Source organism: Sinocyclocheilus anshuiensis, unplaced genomic scaffold, assembly GCF_001515605.1.
Source record: "Sinocyclocheilus anshuiensis isolate Anshui unplaced genomic scaffold, SAMN03320099.WGS_v1.1 scaffold658, whole genome shotgun sequence".
Classification (NCBI taxonomy): Eukaryota; Metazoa; Chordata; class Actinopteri; order Cypriniformes; family Cyprinidae; genus Sinocyclocheilus; species Sinocyclocheilus anshuiensis.
The window spans coordinates 1,560,907-1,576,701 of NW_015542402.1; the positions used below are offsets into that span (position 1 = coordinate 1,560,907).

Sequence of the window (15,795 nt, forward strand, 5' to 3'; positions counted from 1 at the left end):
AAATATTATGCAATGCCTAAAGATATCAGTAGTTGCACATTTAATTATGAATATAAAGATGTATTCATTAAAGTTTCAAGTATTTGAATGCACATTAACAAAGTTTGTGAGAGTTTAAACGCATAAAATAGCACCATAATGTAAACTGAAAATGCAGAACATTTGCGCTTTTCCCAAAATCTTTGGATAATTCCCTGACAAAACTATCGTTCTCCTCTAATCTCTCATGATGCTTTATTCGATCATTGTCAAAGTCCTTTGGTTCCATCTACTCCGCCTCTTAGAGAGCACTTTAGTTTTCCTTCGGAGTGAGTCAGAAGAAGCGCAACCCCACTGAGGAACTCCAGCAAGACTTCACGCATAAAAGCTTCGGGATTTACGCACACAAGCCTCGCGACCGCACCAGCTCCTTTCGCACACATAAATTATGGGACGTGCAACTAACACTAGTTGACAAGGGGACACTTGGATAGAGAGCGCGCGCAAAGCATGGCTTGGATACGCACATGTTTTTTCCTCTCTTGGTAAGTAGCAAAGTGCTTTTATCGGACTTTCCATGCGTGTTTATTTTTCTGCTTTGCTTGTTCATGTATGAAAATGGAAATAAAGTTTTGAGTCTGTTTACAGTGTTGGTCAGGTGTTTGCAAATCCACCAACCGAGACGAGGATATATTTGGATAACATTACGCGCATTTTGGATAGATTATTAGATGGATATGACAACAGACTCCGACCTGGATTTGGAGGTAGGCAAGTGCTGGAATCACTTTCCATATTAAAGTCTTACTTTAGGGAGTTGAATCCAATTTACACAAAAAAATTTAATTTCACAGTAAATGATTCTGGTCTTTGCGTGTGAGACCTCATCAAGTTCTTAATCAGAAACTGCCTTATCGCTTTGCAAGATTATTTTGTTTAATGTGTTCTGTGTAATGAATAAACTAAGATTTTTTTCTTTATTTCAAACTACTTCAATTTTATTATTTATGTATTTAAAAAATAAACTGTAGGACCTGTCACAGAGGTTAAAACGGACATCTTTGTCACCAGCTTTGGTCCAGTTTCTGATGTGGAAATGGTATGTGAGTAAAACAGTCATATGTATGATACAAGTAAACATGCATACAAACATAAATCCACCGTAATTGCATGTTTTCTATGCCCACTGCCTCTAGTCACGTTAACCCTGGCTTCATTATTCTGGCATTTGAGCAGGATGTCATTACAGCAGTTTAGGGATTTTAATCTGGCTGACAATCCCTGACAGTGAGGGTCCTGGCTCAGCTTTCTTTCCTCTGTTACACACTACACTATTTTTCTACAGTGTGCAAAGCCACCTCGCTTGCCATGTGATCCACTGTGACAATCCGAAAGACAGTATAGATAAGTCTCCGCCAAGATAAAGCATAAAAAATACCACTCCAGACTGAACTTTGCTGATGTGTTTGTTTTTTGTTTGTTTTTTTGCATGCCCTGCACACATAAGTTTGATTTGTGTTGATTTAAAACTGCAGTCATGTGTATATCTTCTAAAACCCTTAAAACAATCTCTTAGGAATACACAATGGATGTGTTTTTTCGGCAAACATGGATAGACGACCGGCTGAAATTTGAGGGCCCCATTGAGATCCTGCGTCTCAACAACCTAATGGTCAGCAAGATCTGGACACCGGACACTTTCTTCCGAAATGGCAAACGTTCTATTTCGCACAACATGACCACTCCCAACAAGCTGTTCCGCATCATGCAGAACGGAACTATTCTGTACACCATGAGGTAACCTGCGTGCCAAAACATTTGCTCTCCAAGTCAAAGATGCACCGCAGACTTGCTATTCTATTCTATCATATGCCATGTACTGGTTAACTGTAACTATAATATAATGTATACTTAAAATTGTAAATGCTGATAATAAAAGTTGTAGGGGAAAGTGTATAAAATCAGTGCAAAACAACATTAAAGACATGGTTCAGCCAAAAATTTAAATCCTGTCATAATTTACTCACCCTCATGTTGTTCCAAATCTATATGATTTTTTTCTTCTGTTGAACACAAGAGAAGATATTTTGAAGAATGTTGCAGTTGCTGGTAGCCATTGACTTCTATAGCATTTTCATTCCATACTATGGAAGTCAATGGCTACCGGTAACTATTTTGTTACCAACATTCTTCAAAATGTCTTTAATTGTGTTCAACAGACTTTATTTTAAGGTCCAATTCTCGCTATTAACAAACCAGTAACTGCGACTTTTGCCCCAATAAACTCCTAATTTGCTGCTTATTAACAGTTAGTACGGTAGTTGTTAAGTTGTTAAGTTAAGGTCGGATTAGGGATGTAGAATATGGTCATGCAGAATATGTGCTTTATAAGTACTAATAAACAGCCAATATGTTAATAATAGGCATGCTAATAAGCAACTAGTTAATAGTGAGAATCGGTCCCTATACTAAAGTGTTACCAAAAAATCATATAGGTTTGGAACAACATGAGGGTCAGTAAATGATGACAGAATCTTGATTTTTGGGTGAGCTGTCCTTTTAATGCAAATGCAAAATGAATGATTTTCCCATATGGGGGTGCTCACTGTGTATAGAGTTTAAGAAATCATTTGATCATTTGTTATTTCACATAAATTAAAAGTGATGCTTTTATTGTTTTCAGGTTAACCATCAATGCTGAGTGTCCCATGCGGCTGATCAATTTTCCAATGGATGGACATTCATGTCCTTTGAAATTTGGCAGCTGTAAGTATGTTTAAAATGCCACATATCTCCTCTGAATGGATTTACTGGTATGACTGACTTCAGTCTGGATTTGTGCCTAATATAGATGCATACCCAATGAGTGAGATTGTTTACACATGGAAGAAAGGGCCGTTATTTTCAGTGGAGGTTCCTCAGGAGAGTTCCAGTCTGCTACAGTATGATCTGATTGGACAGACGGTGTCTAGTGAGAGGCTGAAGTCAAACACAGGTATGAGCTTTGAGACGTATGATTCAGTGACAAATGGTTTCTGGTTTACCAATTCTGACAGCATTTCTTAATGCAAACCTCTTAAAACATTGTCATGATGGGTTGAAAATGTGCTAATGTATTTTTCTATTTGTCTTGAATGCATTTCTACAGAATCTATGGTTTGTAGTTTAGGACTGCCTATTCCACTGATCTCTCACAGGTGAATACATAGTCATGACGGTGTACTTCCACCTGCAGAGGAAAATGGGTTTCTTCTTGATCCAGACATACATCCCGTGCATTATGACGGTGATCCTAGCACAGGTCTCCTTCTGGATCGACAAGGAGTCAGTACCGGCCAGAACTGTGTTTGGTAAGCCTCTGTTTTTATTTCCTTTTTAATTGTTCATTAGTTGGGCTCACTGCACAGGCACCAATATGCTAATACTAAAGTGCATGGCATTTTATGCATACAAAATCAGATTTGAAATGAGAACTTGTATTTTAGACCTAGTGAGCTGCAGCATTTTAAGGCTCAATAGAACATAGTTTCCTGACATTAAGGTTGTTCTAAAAGGTAGGCAGCAACATTATGTCTTCTAAGATCATTATGTATCCCATTCTAATGTATTCCTCACACAGAATGCAATCCTAGCATGCATAGCAACAAGCTCAGTGAAATAAATCCAGAATCCAGGCAAAGTGATAGAAATTACTTATAAGTAATCAGTACCATTTAAACAGACTAAAGTGAGGCCTAAGGCCTACTGTCGCACAACATGACCACTCCCAACAAGCTGTTCCGCATCATGCAGAACGGAACTATTCTGTACACCATGAGGTAACCTGCGTGCCAAAACATTTGCTCTCCAAGTCAAAGATGCACCGCAGACTTGCTATTCTATTCTATCATATGCCATGTACTGGTTAACTGTAACTATAATATAATGTATACTTAAAATTGTAAATGCTGATAATAAAAGTTGTAGGGGAAAGTGTATAAAATCAGTGCAAAACAACATTAAAGACATGGTTCAGCCAAAAATTTAAATCCTGTCATAATTTACTCACCCTCATGTTGTTCCAAATCTATATGATTTTTTTCTTCTGTTGAACACAAGAGAAGATATTTTGAAGAATGTTGCAGTTGCTGGTAGCCATTGACTTCTATAGCATTTTCATTCCATACTATGGAAGTCAATGGCTACCGGTAACTATTTTGTTACCAACATTCTTCAAAATGTCTTTAATTGTGTTCAACAGACTTTATTTTAAGGTCCAATTCTCGCTATTAACAAACCAGTAACTGCGACTTTTGCCCCAATAAACTCCTAATTTGCTGCTTATTAACAGTTAGTACGGTAGTTGTTAAGTTGTTAAGTTAAGGTCGGATTAGGGATGTAGAATATGGTCATGCAGAATATGTGCTTTATAAGTACTAATAAACAGCCAATATGTTAATAATAGGCATGCTAATAAGCAACTAGTTAATAGTGAGAATCGGTCCCTATACTAAAGTGTTACCAAAAAATCATATAGGTTTGGAACAACATGAGGGTCAGTAAATGATGACAGAATCTTGATTTTTGGGTGAGCTGTCCTTTTAATGCAAATGCAAAATGAATGATTTTCCCATATGGGGGTGCTCACTGTGTATAGAGTTTAAGAAATCATTTGATCATTTGTTATTTCACATAAATTAAAAGTGATGCTTTTATTGTTTTCAGGTTAACCATCAATGCTGAGTGTCCCATGCGGCTGATCAATTTTCCAATGGATGGACATTCATGTCCTTTGAAATTTGGCAGCTGTAAGTATGTTTAAAATGCCACATATCTCCTCTGAATGGATTTACTGGTATGACTGACTTCAGTCTGGATTTGTGCCTAATATAGATGCATACCCAATGAGTGAGATTGTTTACACATGGAAGAAAGGGCCGTTATTTTCAGTGGAGGTTCCTCAGGAGAGTTCCAGTCTGCTACAGTATGATCTGATTGGACAGACGGTGTCTAGTGAGAGGCTGAAGTCAAACACAGGTATGAGCTTTGAGACGTATGATTCAGTGACAAATGGTTTCTGGTTTACCAATTCTGACAGCATTTCTTAATGCAAACCCCTTAAAACATTGTCATGATGGGTTGAAAATGTGCTAATGTATTTTTCTATTTGTCTTGAATGCATTTCTACAGAATCTATGGTTTGTAGTTTAGGACTGCCTATTCCACTGATCTCTCACAGGTGAATACATAGTCATGACGGTGTACTTCCACCTGCAGAGGAAAATGGGTTTCTTCTTGATCCAGACATACATCCCGTGCATTATGACGGTGATCCTAGCACAGGTCTCCTTCTGGATCGACAAGGAGTCAGTACCGGCCAGAACTGTGTTTGGTAAGCCTCTGTTTTTATTTCCTTTTTAATTGTTCATTAGTTGGGCTCACTGCACAGGCACCAATATGCTAATACTAAAGTGCATGGCATTTTATGCATACAAAATCAGATTTGAAATGAGAACTTGTATTTTAGACCTAGTGAGCTGCAGCATTTTAAGGCTCTATAGAACATAGTTTCCTGACATTAAGGTTGTTCTAAAAGGTAGGCAGCAACATTATGTCTTCTAAGATCATTATGTATTCCATTCTAATGTATTCCTCACACAGAATGCAATCCTAGCATGCATAGCAACAAGCTCAGTGAAATAAATCCAGGCAGTGGACGAAGTGATAGAAATTGCTTATAAGTAATCAGTACCATTTAAACAGACTAAATAATTCATCCTACTGAATTATTTTACTAAGGCTATTTCACCAGTTTATTCTTTCTTCATAATTAACTCACTAATGCTAAACATTGTGAGTTGCTGCATGATATCGGCTGTTCCACATCAGTCACTTTTGAGGCTCAGTTTCAGTTAGGATTCTGTTTTAAAAGGCAGCTGCCTATTTAGGCTGTAGAGTGCAAGGCGGCTCACTAAGTTTTGGAACTGAGCCACAGAAAGCAGGTGGTATTTGTATAAATCCAGGCAGTGGACGAAGTGATAGAAATTACTTATAAGTAATCAGTACCATTTAAACAGACTAAAGTGAGGCCTACTGAATTATTTTACTAAGGCTATTTCACCAGTTTATTCTTTCTTCATAATTAACTCACTAATGCTAAACATTGTGAGTTGCTGCATGATATCGGCTGTTCCACATCAGTCACTTTTGAGGCTCAGTTTCAGTTAGGATTCTGTTTTAAAAGGCAGCTGCCTATTTAGGCTGTAGAGTGCAAGGCGGCTCACTAAGTTTTGGAACTGAGCCACAGAAAGCAGGTGGTATTTGTATTTTAAACACAACAGATTTGAAACAAATGAATCTATATAGGTACAGTACAATTTAAAGTGAAGAGCTGTGAATTGCAAGACCAATACAGAACGTTCTCATCAAAATTGTGCCATCATAAATATCCATCAAAGTCTTTCTTCATAAACAGAAAAGAAACCAGACGAATTTGCTAAGCAGTCATTTATAGCTTGATGAGATGATGCACATTTTCTGTTGTCTTCTTATGTAGATTGCTTCATTATCTTAATGCACTCTTCTTGGCAGCTGTTGGCGAAGGTCCTAAATCACTTAAAGTGCCTTGGCCCTTGTTCTGTGGTGGTGTAGGATAAAAGCAAACATACTGAGATCCTCTTCCTTGCCTTCCTCTGTTTGCCCTCCTTTCCAAACAGAAACACGAGAAGAATAATCCGTTTTTCAAAGGATGCAAATATATTTTTTTTACTGTTATTTTATTTTACCTTTGACTGAACCAGACTGCTGCGCTTTAAAGTTGCAGGCTCTTAACTTTTACTTTGTCCTCATTGTTTTTTCAGCTGATTCATTTGGTATGCACGAACGAAGCATCTGTCTTTGTGGTCTCTCTCTTGTGTTTGAATGGGGCCATTAGAATGAGCTTATTGGGCAATTAGGAGTGTATCAGTTTATAACCTACAGCTAAAGTTTTTCTCTTTGTGAAAAACACATCAGCATGAAACAATTAAAGCCTGTGCAAGCTGTCATATTCAATTTGCATAAGAGGGTGAAACGGTTTTGGAATCATATTTGAATTTTTTAATGTAATATGTCTTGTTTGGGGCACTATATCTCCAAACTCTCATAGAAACTAATGCAAAGATTGCGATTATAAAGATGTTTTAATAAAGTTGCCTGCAGACTTAAAAGAATAGTTCACCCAAAAATTAACATTCTGTCATCATTACTCACCCTCAAGTCCTTTTTTTAACATAAAAAAAAGATATTTTAAAGATTGTGGGTAACCAAACACTTGACGGTAGCCATTGACTTCCATAGTACACACTGTAAAAAAAAATGTGCTCTGGTTGCCGGAATTTTACCGTAAAAAAAATACGGTAGCAACGTTTTAGATTTTACGGTTTTAACTTAAATTTACAGTTAAATACCGTAATTTCATTAACTGATATAATGTTAATATACCAACCTATTGAAGTACTGAAATCTGTTTTGTAGCTTTGTATTACACTGATAACCACCAAATCCAGGGGGTGATGAGAAAGTCACACGGTGAACCAAAGCCCATCACAAGCAGCTTTTAAATAATAACATATATAGAAGGTGCACAGTGTCATTCACACAAACACTAAACACCATCACGGTAACACACATGAAACTGAAATAATGCAATAAACATTCATTTAACAACATTAGGTGTGACACACAACCCTAATATACAAAACTGATAAGAAAAAACTAAGAAGAAACATAGTTATTTCAACAAAAAAACATTAAATTTGAAATGTAACGCAGGGAATTCTGGGAATGTCAATTTACAGTTATTCACTGTAAATTATACGGTACACTTCCGTATATTGCTTTTTCACTTCCAAAAACGGTATACTACCGTAAAATTTTTGTCCAATACATGTAATGTCCAATACAGTTTTTCACTGTATATAGTAGGGGAATTTACCATTAACCATTTAACAGGTTTTTACTGTAGCATTTTTACAGTATTTTACCGTTAAATTCACGTCATTTTTTTACAGTACAGAAAAAAAGCATTCTTCAAAGTATCTTCTTTTGTGTTCAACAGTAGATTCATACAGGTTTGGAACGACACGAGGTTGAGTAAATGATGACAGATCTTTCATTTTTGGGTGAACTACCTCTTTAAATGGGCTAATTGGGATATATTCATGTTTTGCTGATAAAGTCACAACTTTAGTAAAAACAAATTGGCTTCGCTCTTAGCGAGGTGTGAGGTGTGAGAAGAGATGTTTCTGCAAGCAAACACCGCTCATGTGGAGAGGTGAGCAACCTACAGCATGTTTCTCAGTTCTGTCTCACTTCTGAGGTGAAAGTGTTATTCCCGTGAAAAGATATGTGAAAGAAAACTTAACATGGTGTAAAAAGAAATGAAGTGAGAGTTCTAAAAAATGTAGAGATGAATAGGCAGAGGCACTCACTGTCCATATCCATTGTAGTTGCTCTACATCACAATCTTCTTCCACTAAAAGCTGAAATGTCCCAGAGCATTGGGTTCAGAGATGTAACTGACCGAGGTTAATTTGGACCAACTTTTTGCCCTTAAAAGCATTCTTTTGCCCCTAGGAGTTTTGTTTGTGCCTTTGCTTTATACATTTCCAGTCATGCTAAGGATCCGTTAAACGTGTTCTCTTGTAAATCGTATCTGTCTAGATGTTAACCTTTGATTTGAAGCTGAAGGTGAATATTCAGTTTTTAAATTAGATTGTGGAGACGAAAGTTCAAGTTGTATTTATTTGTGAAAGACATCAGTTTGATAGGACCATGAGGATGAAAACAGTAAATGAGCTATGTGGATATTTATTATAGTAGTTATGAGTGTTAATTATGAGACCGGAGTTGATCTATTCAAGTACATTGCTTTTAGACATAATATGTTCATGTCTCTTCTGTAAGGAATTATACTGGGCTGCATTTCCCAAAAGCATTGTTTGCAGATTGTAGAGATGCATGTGGCTTCTACAGTCTACTTAGGCTATAATGATGCTTTTGGGAAACACAGCTTTGTGTATTGGACATCTATCAGATTCTATTGAACACCTGAGAAAAGAGCTGTTCAAAAAAGATAGCTCAGAATAATACTGTAAGTCTCTTTAACTGTATGAAAACAGTAATAATGATCCGGTTCAATTAATTTAACCAGTGCAATTCCCGCTTTAAGTAAATAAATCAATCATTTAAAAAAAACTCATCATAGCATTGTGGTTTTAAAATATGCATTAGGTTATGCTGCATAAAAGTGCATTTACAAACTCAAGCCTTTAAATTCTAAGTCTTCAGAAGTCTTATGGAAGCTTTAAGGAAATGGCTATTCACTGATGTTGTCATGCACTGAAAATATTCCCCTCTGCTCTCAAATCTCACATGCAATTTTAATATATTCATGTTCAGTTGTGACAGATCAGTTCTGTGAAGCAATGCTGTTTGGCATCATTACTGTTCAACCTGGCATCCCTCCACCATATCTGCTGTATCAACTATTTTGTTATTCTTTTATAGTACTTTTTGTAATTTGGAGCTTGACAACACCAGTTCACCATTCAAGCAATCATACAGGTTTGGAGTTAACAAACGATGATTCAGGTGAAATATTTCTTTAAGGCCTAGTGTTTATGTTTATGTTTATTCAGCTAGTGAATTTTATTACTGGGTGCTACAAGCAAACTTGATTCCTAGACAGCTCAGCTTCCCATAAGGTTAATTTATAATGGACTGCTGTTATGTCTCTATTGGGCTTAGTCATCTAGAATCAAGCTTTGTGCTTGCTATATAATGTCAGTGTCTCTATTAAGACCTGGGTATGTTTCATCATTACTGTCTCATAGCAGATACTCCCTCTCTTGAATGTGGTCTCTCCTTGGGTGAGAAAACGTATCTAATTTCTATCTGCTCGACCCATTGACACCATGAGCTGCCCTATAGATCACCCACAGCAGTCCAACAAAAACACAGCACGCCAGTCCTGATGTGGATGGCTTGGCAGATTGTATGAGCAATACCTTTGCCCTCAAAGTAACAGGTTTTGAGAGGATGGGGCATAGTGTGGGGAAAAAAACATAAAGATCAGATTTGTTTTACTTATGTGAGATGTATATTTTAAACTGAATCTTAGGAAATGGAAAGTAAAGTGACAGCATATGACTTGATATGTTATAGAGTTTGCTCTCAACAGAAAATAATGAAAGTTGCAACCCAGACTCCTTCAGTAATCTAGACAGCTAAGACGATGCAATGTTGCAGTTATGGATTTAATTTACTTAAAACTTTGTCTGTTCAGATTTTCACCAAACAGAAGACACTGGCATCTTGACAACTAGCCAACTTATTTTGCTTCCTTAATTATTTGTGTTCATATATCATTGTTAAATTACCGTGCCACAAAACAATATTGTGTGTTTGAATGCCTTCAGTTATTGATCTTTATAGACCATGGTCAGGGTCTTCTGATCAATATTAAAATTCCTTAACTTCCAGAGTAGACCTAGACATTGTCTTGCCTTCTTATGTATGTGCTCCACATTTTCCTGTCATTAATAATTGTGGCCAAATATTTCGAATTTGAAACTTGCTCTACATTGGTACCCTTAATAGTAACTTGTTTATATGAACATTCAACCATTCCTGTCCTTCTTTGATCCCCGCAACATAATTCCTTGTTTTTTTTTTAATGTTCAATAGTAGATTAATTATGTACTATTGTCAAGCCACTTAACAAGATTTCCAATGTACTCAAAACAAGTTGGACTATTGACATCCATTTGACAGAGAAATAAGAACCAAGTCATCAGTGTATCCAACACAGTACTGTTCCAAACATTAAGAAAAGATGAACTCAATGAAATATAAAAAGGCCATTCTTTTCTCATAAAATAAAAACCCCTTGCCTTTGGGTTACTATTTTATAAATATATTTTATTAAATTAAGCAACACTTTTCAAACAGATGCGCTGCTTTAGATGTGAAATAAAATATGACAAAGTTATTCAATAATGTTATCTGCCATCTCTTCACTTTGAATCTCAAAGGCTTTCCAGCCCTTACTGAACTAATGCCTATTATTTATCCTGGAGCTTTTCCATGTGAGTTCATGCAGAGCTTTGAGTAAATGACCTATTCAATAGAGCTAACACGCACCAGAGGCCCATTGGTCTCTATGATCCTTTATAAAATAACTGTACACTGCCGCCCACCCTGCATTTTCCCACCAGCCCCTTTATGTTGGTGCTCAGAAACATGGGAGAAATGATCCAACTGCATGTTCTTTTAATAATAACAACAAGAGTAAAGCAAAATGCAAAACGAGAAACAGAACTGAGTTCACCAGCATGACATCCATACAAGCACAAGACCAGACCAGAAACATGGGAAACACAATTTATACAAACGGGAAAACAGAACATGTGCAAACAATCAGGGAAAACCACTAAATGAATGCATACATTACTGATATCACTGCTATCACGATATCCCTGTCTAAAAATCCTGGTGCCTTTTGGTTTTACAAATTAAAAATTTTAACCACATGAATAATTGGCCTTCCTTTGAATTGTAGTAACACATCATATGAGGGGGAAAAAAGGGCTGCACTTCAAGTAAATGTCCTTAAATGTGTGTTGCCTGAGACAGTGTCATTAGTCTGATGAAATGCATTAACAGAAAATGTTTTAAATGCTCCCAGACAATTTTCGGTAACACTTTAGTTTAGGGACCAATTCTCACTATTATTAACCAGTTGCATATTAGCATGCATATTACTAAGATATTGGCTGTTTATTAGTACTTATAAAGCACATATCAATGTCTTATTCTGCATGATCATATTTTAGATCCCTTAATCCACCCCATGCCTAAACTTAACAATTACCTAACTAACTATTAATAAACAGCAAATTAGTAGTTTATTGAGGCAAAAGTCATAGTCGATATTTAATTAATAGTGAGAATTGGTCCCCAAACTAAAGTGTGACTTGATTTTCATATTTTACATTTTCCAATCAAGAGTTTTTCATCGTTCAGAAAGTTTAGTTGCAGTTGTGCAATTTTTACTTTAATTTTTTCGTTAATGTTTAGGATTGGGTTGAACTGAGGCAAGTTGAACCTAATTGACTGAGAACAGAACGGGAATTTTAACTAGACTTACTAAGATCAGTCAAGCTAACTGGATTCTTTTTTCTTTTTTTTCATGTATTCTCGACAGGCATCACCACAGTACTAACCATGACCACGCTGAGCATTAGCGCTCGTCACTCGTTACCCAAGGTCTCCTATGCCACCGCCATGGACTGGTTCATCGCTGTCTGCTTCGCGTTCGTCTTCTCAGCCCTTATCGAGTTCGCTGCTGTCAACTATTTCTCCACCTTGCAGGCCAATAAGGAACTTCGGCGGGCCAACATGGCCTGTGCTGCGGCCAGAAGTGATGGAGAAGTTTTTACGGTAATTCTTTGTGCCTCCATTCATTCCAGCCTCTCTCCCTTTCATGGTTCGCTCTCGTTTTAGCTGATAACAGGCACACTAGACGAAAGGAGACAGCCAGTGGCCTCCCTAGCCATTTTACTGCTGCAGATTATATAATCAGTTCATTGTAGCAAAACATCCAAGCGAAAGCATGCGAGGCTCAAAGCGAGGAGATCTATCCTCTGTGTCTCGCATGATTGCTGTTGGGGGTAGATGCAATGCCATCGTACTCTTGCCCGGAGTGAGTAAATTAATGTGTGAAGTCACAGCCTGAGTTCCACTGCATGTAAAGTCACAGGCATAACCACAGAGACTGTATCTCAGTTTTGTGCATGGTATAAACTCAGAATTGTAGCAGTGTGGATTGGAAGTGCTTCTTTTGACAAAAGACTTGTGTAAAAACAGCTCTACAGTAACTGGCTCATGACATGATCGTCCCATACAAGTGTTTTGTACACCAGTGTTACTTTTTCCTTTTCCAGCAGGTTTCCTGAATACTCCCCTGTGAGAAGTAATCATGACATGATCGTCCCATACAAGTGTTTTGTACACCAGTGTTACTTTTTCCTTTTCCAGCAGGTTTCCTGAATACTCCCCTGTGAGAACTGGTCCCTAAACTAAAGTTCTACCTAATTTGGATATTTAAATTTCCAGGTTTCCAATATCTAAGTTTACAGGGTAAAAAACTGTTGTTTAGGGTAATTACTAAGAGATCACCATTTACCTAGTTGATTAATCACAGACAATTGCTTTGTATTACAAGTTTTCTGAAATGGTAACTTGATATAAATAAATATGGATAAATATGAATAAATAAATATGGAGATTAGGCATTATTAAATTCAATATGCACTAATTTGCATACATTTCCAGAACAGAAATCTAAATATTGGATAGAGCCATTTTTAAAAATTTGTTTCATTTTGTTGACTTATTAGAGTTATCAGAGATGATTGTGGATTTCTCTTTTTTTATCACTCCATAAATCTAAAACAATGTCAATAGCCAGAAAAAACAAGTTTGGTGTATAAAAGTGCTATTGAAGTAGATATTTCTGGATTAGTGGATCACTGAGAAAACTGCCTTTAAATATATTTTAATTTTATGTATTGTAATTGAAATCTAGAGACGTACAGTAAATAGATAAAGTGTAATAAAATATGCATTTTGGATGTTTACATTCCACTAGTCTGAAATAAGACAGCAAATTGAAGCAAAATAGCCAAAATTGACCAGTGCCTAAAAAATAAAAAAAAATTAAAAAGTGGTCTTGCTTTAAAAAAAAATGTCTGTAGTTTGATTTCCTGAAGCTTCTTTAAAACACATCGCTTCAACATGTCAGCTTCTCGCTCAACCAATGGCAGCAGTAAGCAAATCTGGAGCTAAAAAGATTAAATAAGCATATATGATGGCTCTTTTGGAGAACAGTGCAATGGTGCACATTAAGCAACTACATGTAAAGAGCCAGAGAAGGGTGTGAATGTCCCATTGCCTTGTGTATTTAGCCTGAGTTAGGTGCTGCCTGTTGCAGTGTCAAAAATAGCTGCGATATTATGGCAGCGTGAGCCAGGTGCTCCCTGGGTGACACAGTAATCTGCAGCTGACACTCACAGCTTGGAAACCTGCTCAATGATGGAACCGAGTCAAAGCTGTTGCTCCATGCCAAAACTTTCCCCAGCCGGGAAAAGGCTAAGGCGCTGCAAACAAAAGCCATGAATAACCTTGTTCACTCAGAGCAAAGACTAATTAAAGTTCATTTTACATATGTTATTGTTGCCCACCTGCTCTAAATATCATATTTAGTGGTTACGACCTACTAATAATATTACATTATATGTTGCCCACAACATTTCGGTAACACTTTAGGGACCAATTCTCACTAGTTGCTAATTAGCATGCATATTACTAGCATTTTGGCTGTTTATTAGTACTTATAAAGCACATATTAATGCCTTATTCTGCATAACCATATTCTACATCATTAATCCACCCCACACCTAAACTTAACAACTACCTTACTAACTATTAATAAGCAGCAACTTAGGAGTTTATTGAGGTAAAAGTCGTAGTTAATAGTTAATAGTGAGAATTGGACCTTAAAATAACGTGTGGCCAACAGTTCTTTATAGAGACATTGACTGGTTGAAGTTTGGTGAGTTAGCCTCCAGGAGAAAAGAATAAATAAATAAAATAAAATTGCAGATACTGGGGCTCATTTAATGAACTGTGCATCAATTTACAGTGTGTATAAAACTGGAAAATGCAAGTTTGCTTTAATGTAGCAGTATAACTCTCACAGCTCTTCAAACCTAGTCAACACTGCTACAACATCACTACACAACCCTCCCTAAAGGGGCTTTCTATTACAACAAATTTACCTTTGCAACAAAATCAAAAGAAACACTACAAGGGTGGATGTTATTATTTTCATGCTGTATTTGTTTGTTTGTATCACTGGAGCAAAAAGGTATCACTGTAATAACATTTTCTGTGGTCTGTCATTACACCTGTTTCCCTGCTAGTCCGTGTTCCAAACTTAAATGTGAAAAGCGTCCATTGTGTCACCAGTCAAGCAGTTTGATAACGGTTTGCTTGTTCTCATCTCACAAATGAATCTGTGTGTGTAGAATCCTCTGGACCCTGGAGGTGTGCTGAAGAAAAGGCTGAACTCTCTCTCTCAAAGAGATGCTCCTGACAGGTTCTCCAGAGCACCACAGCCTGATCTCCATCAGCAAGGTTCCACTGTCCCTGCCAACAACATGCTGGCAACTAGTATTATTGACAAGTACTCACGCATCCTTTTTCCTCTGTCCTTTGGGGCCTTCAACCTGGTCTACTGGATTGTCTATCTCACCAAAGACACCATGGAGTCCAGGTAAGAGCTCTGTTGGTTCGGTAGAACTTACCTTTTTATTCTTTTTAAGAATATAAAGAACGTCTCGGTTACTTGTGTAACCCTCGTTCCCTGAAGGAGGGAACGGAGACGTTACGTCAGTCGTGACTGACTAATTGGGATCTCGCCCGAGAGCCCAATCACCTTCGAGTGTTAACTAAACAAGCCAATGACAGTTGGCGTGCATGTTTTCGCAAACGCACATCAGTTTTTCGCTGAGGAGCCGCCGAATGCCCCTGAACTTGGGAGGGCGCCGGGCGAATTGAATCGCGTAGCCGAGTCTGATAGTTCTCAAGAGCCAGCGAGACAGCCTGGGGCGTGATAACCAGACCCCCAGCGACCGAACAAGTGGGACCAGGGACACCACCGACGTACCCGCAGTGGGGCAGCGAAGTGGAACACAGGGACCCAACCCGGGAGGCCGTGCGTCCCAGGGTGGG

At 37.5% G+C, this 15,795-nt stretch overlaps 1 protein-coding gene across 2 annotated transcripts in view; it reads left to right on the top strand.

Annotated features, from left to right (window-relative positions):
• Nucleotides 1–303: 303 nt before the first annotated feature.
• Nucleotides 304–15,795, top strand: part of LOC107692987 (gamma-aminobutyric acid receptor subunit alpha-6-like) — a 30,279-nt gene continuing 14,787 nt past the window's right edge. Inside the window, exons 1-10 of one of the 2 annotated variants that reach the window (XM_016492223.1) lie at nucleotides 304–524; nucleotides 628–746; nucleotides 1,011–1,078; nucleotides 1,556–1,714; nucleotides 3,736–3,797; nucleotides 4,684–4,766; nucleotides 4,852–4,995; nucleotides 5,198–5,350; nucleotides 12,206–12,441; nucleotides 15,090–15,337. In XM_016492223.1, the coding sequence (XP_016347709.1) occupies nucleotides 490–524; nucleotides 628–746; nucleotides 1,011–1,078; nucleotides 1,556–1,714; nucleotides 3,736–3,797; nucleotides 4,684–4,766; nucleotides 4,852–4,995; nucleotides 5,198–5,350; nucleotides 12,206–12,441; nucleotides 15,090–15,337 (1,307 nt within the window). In that variant the 5' untranslated portion in view covers nucleotides 304–489. Of the gene's footprint in view, nucleotides 525–627; nucleotides 747–1,010; nucleotides 1,079–1,555; nucleotides 1,777–2,662; nucleotides 2,746–2,830; nucleotides 2,975–3,176; nucleotides 3,330–3,735; nucleotides 3,798–4,683; nucleotides 4,767–4,851; nucleotides 4,996–5,197; nucleotides 5,351–12,205; nucleotides 12,442–15,089; nucleotides 15,338–15,795 lie in introns of both variants that reach the window. The other variant, XM_016492222.1, reaches the window with a different exon arrangement.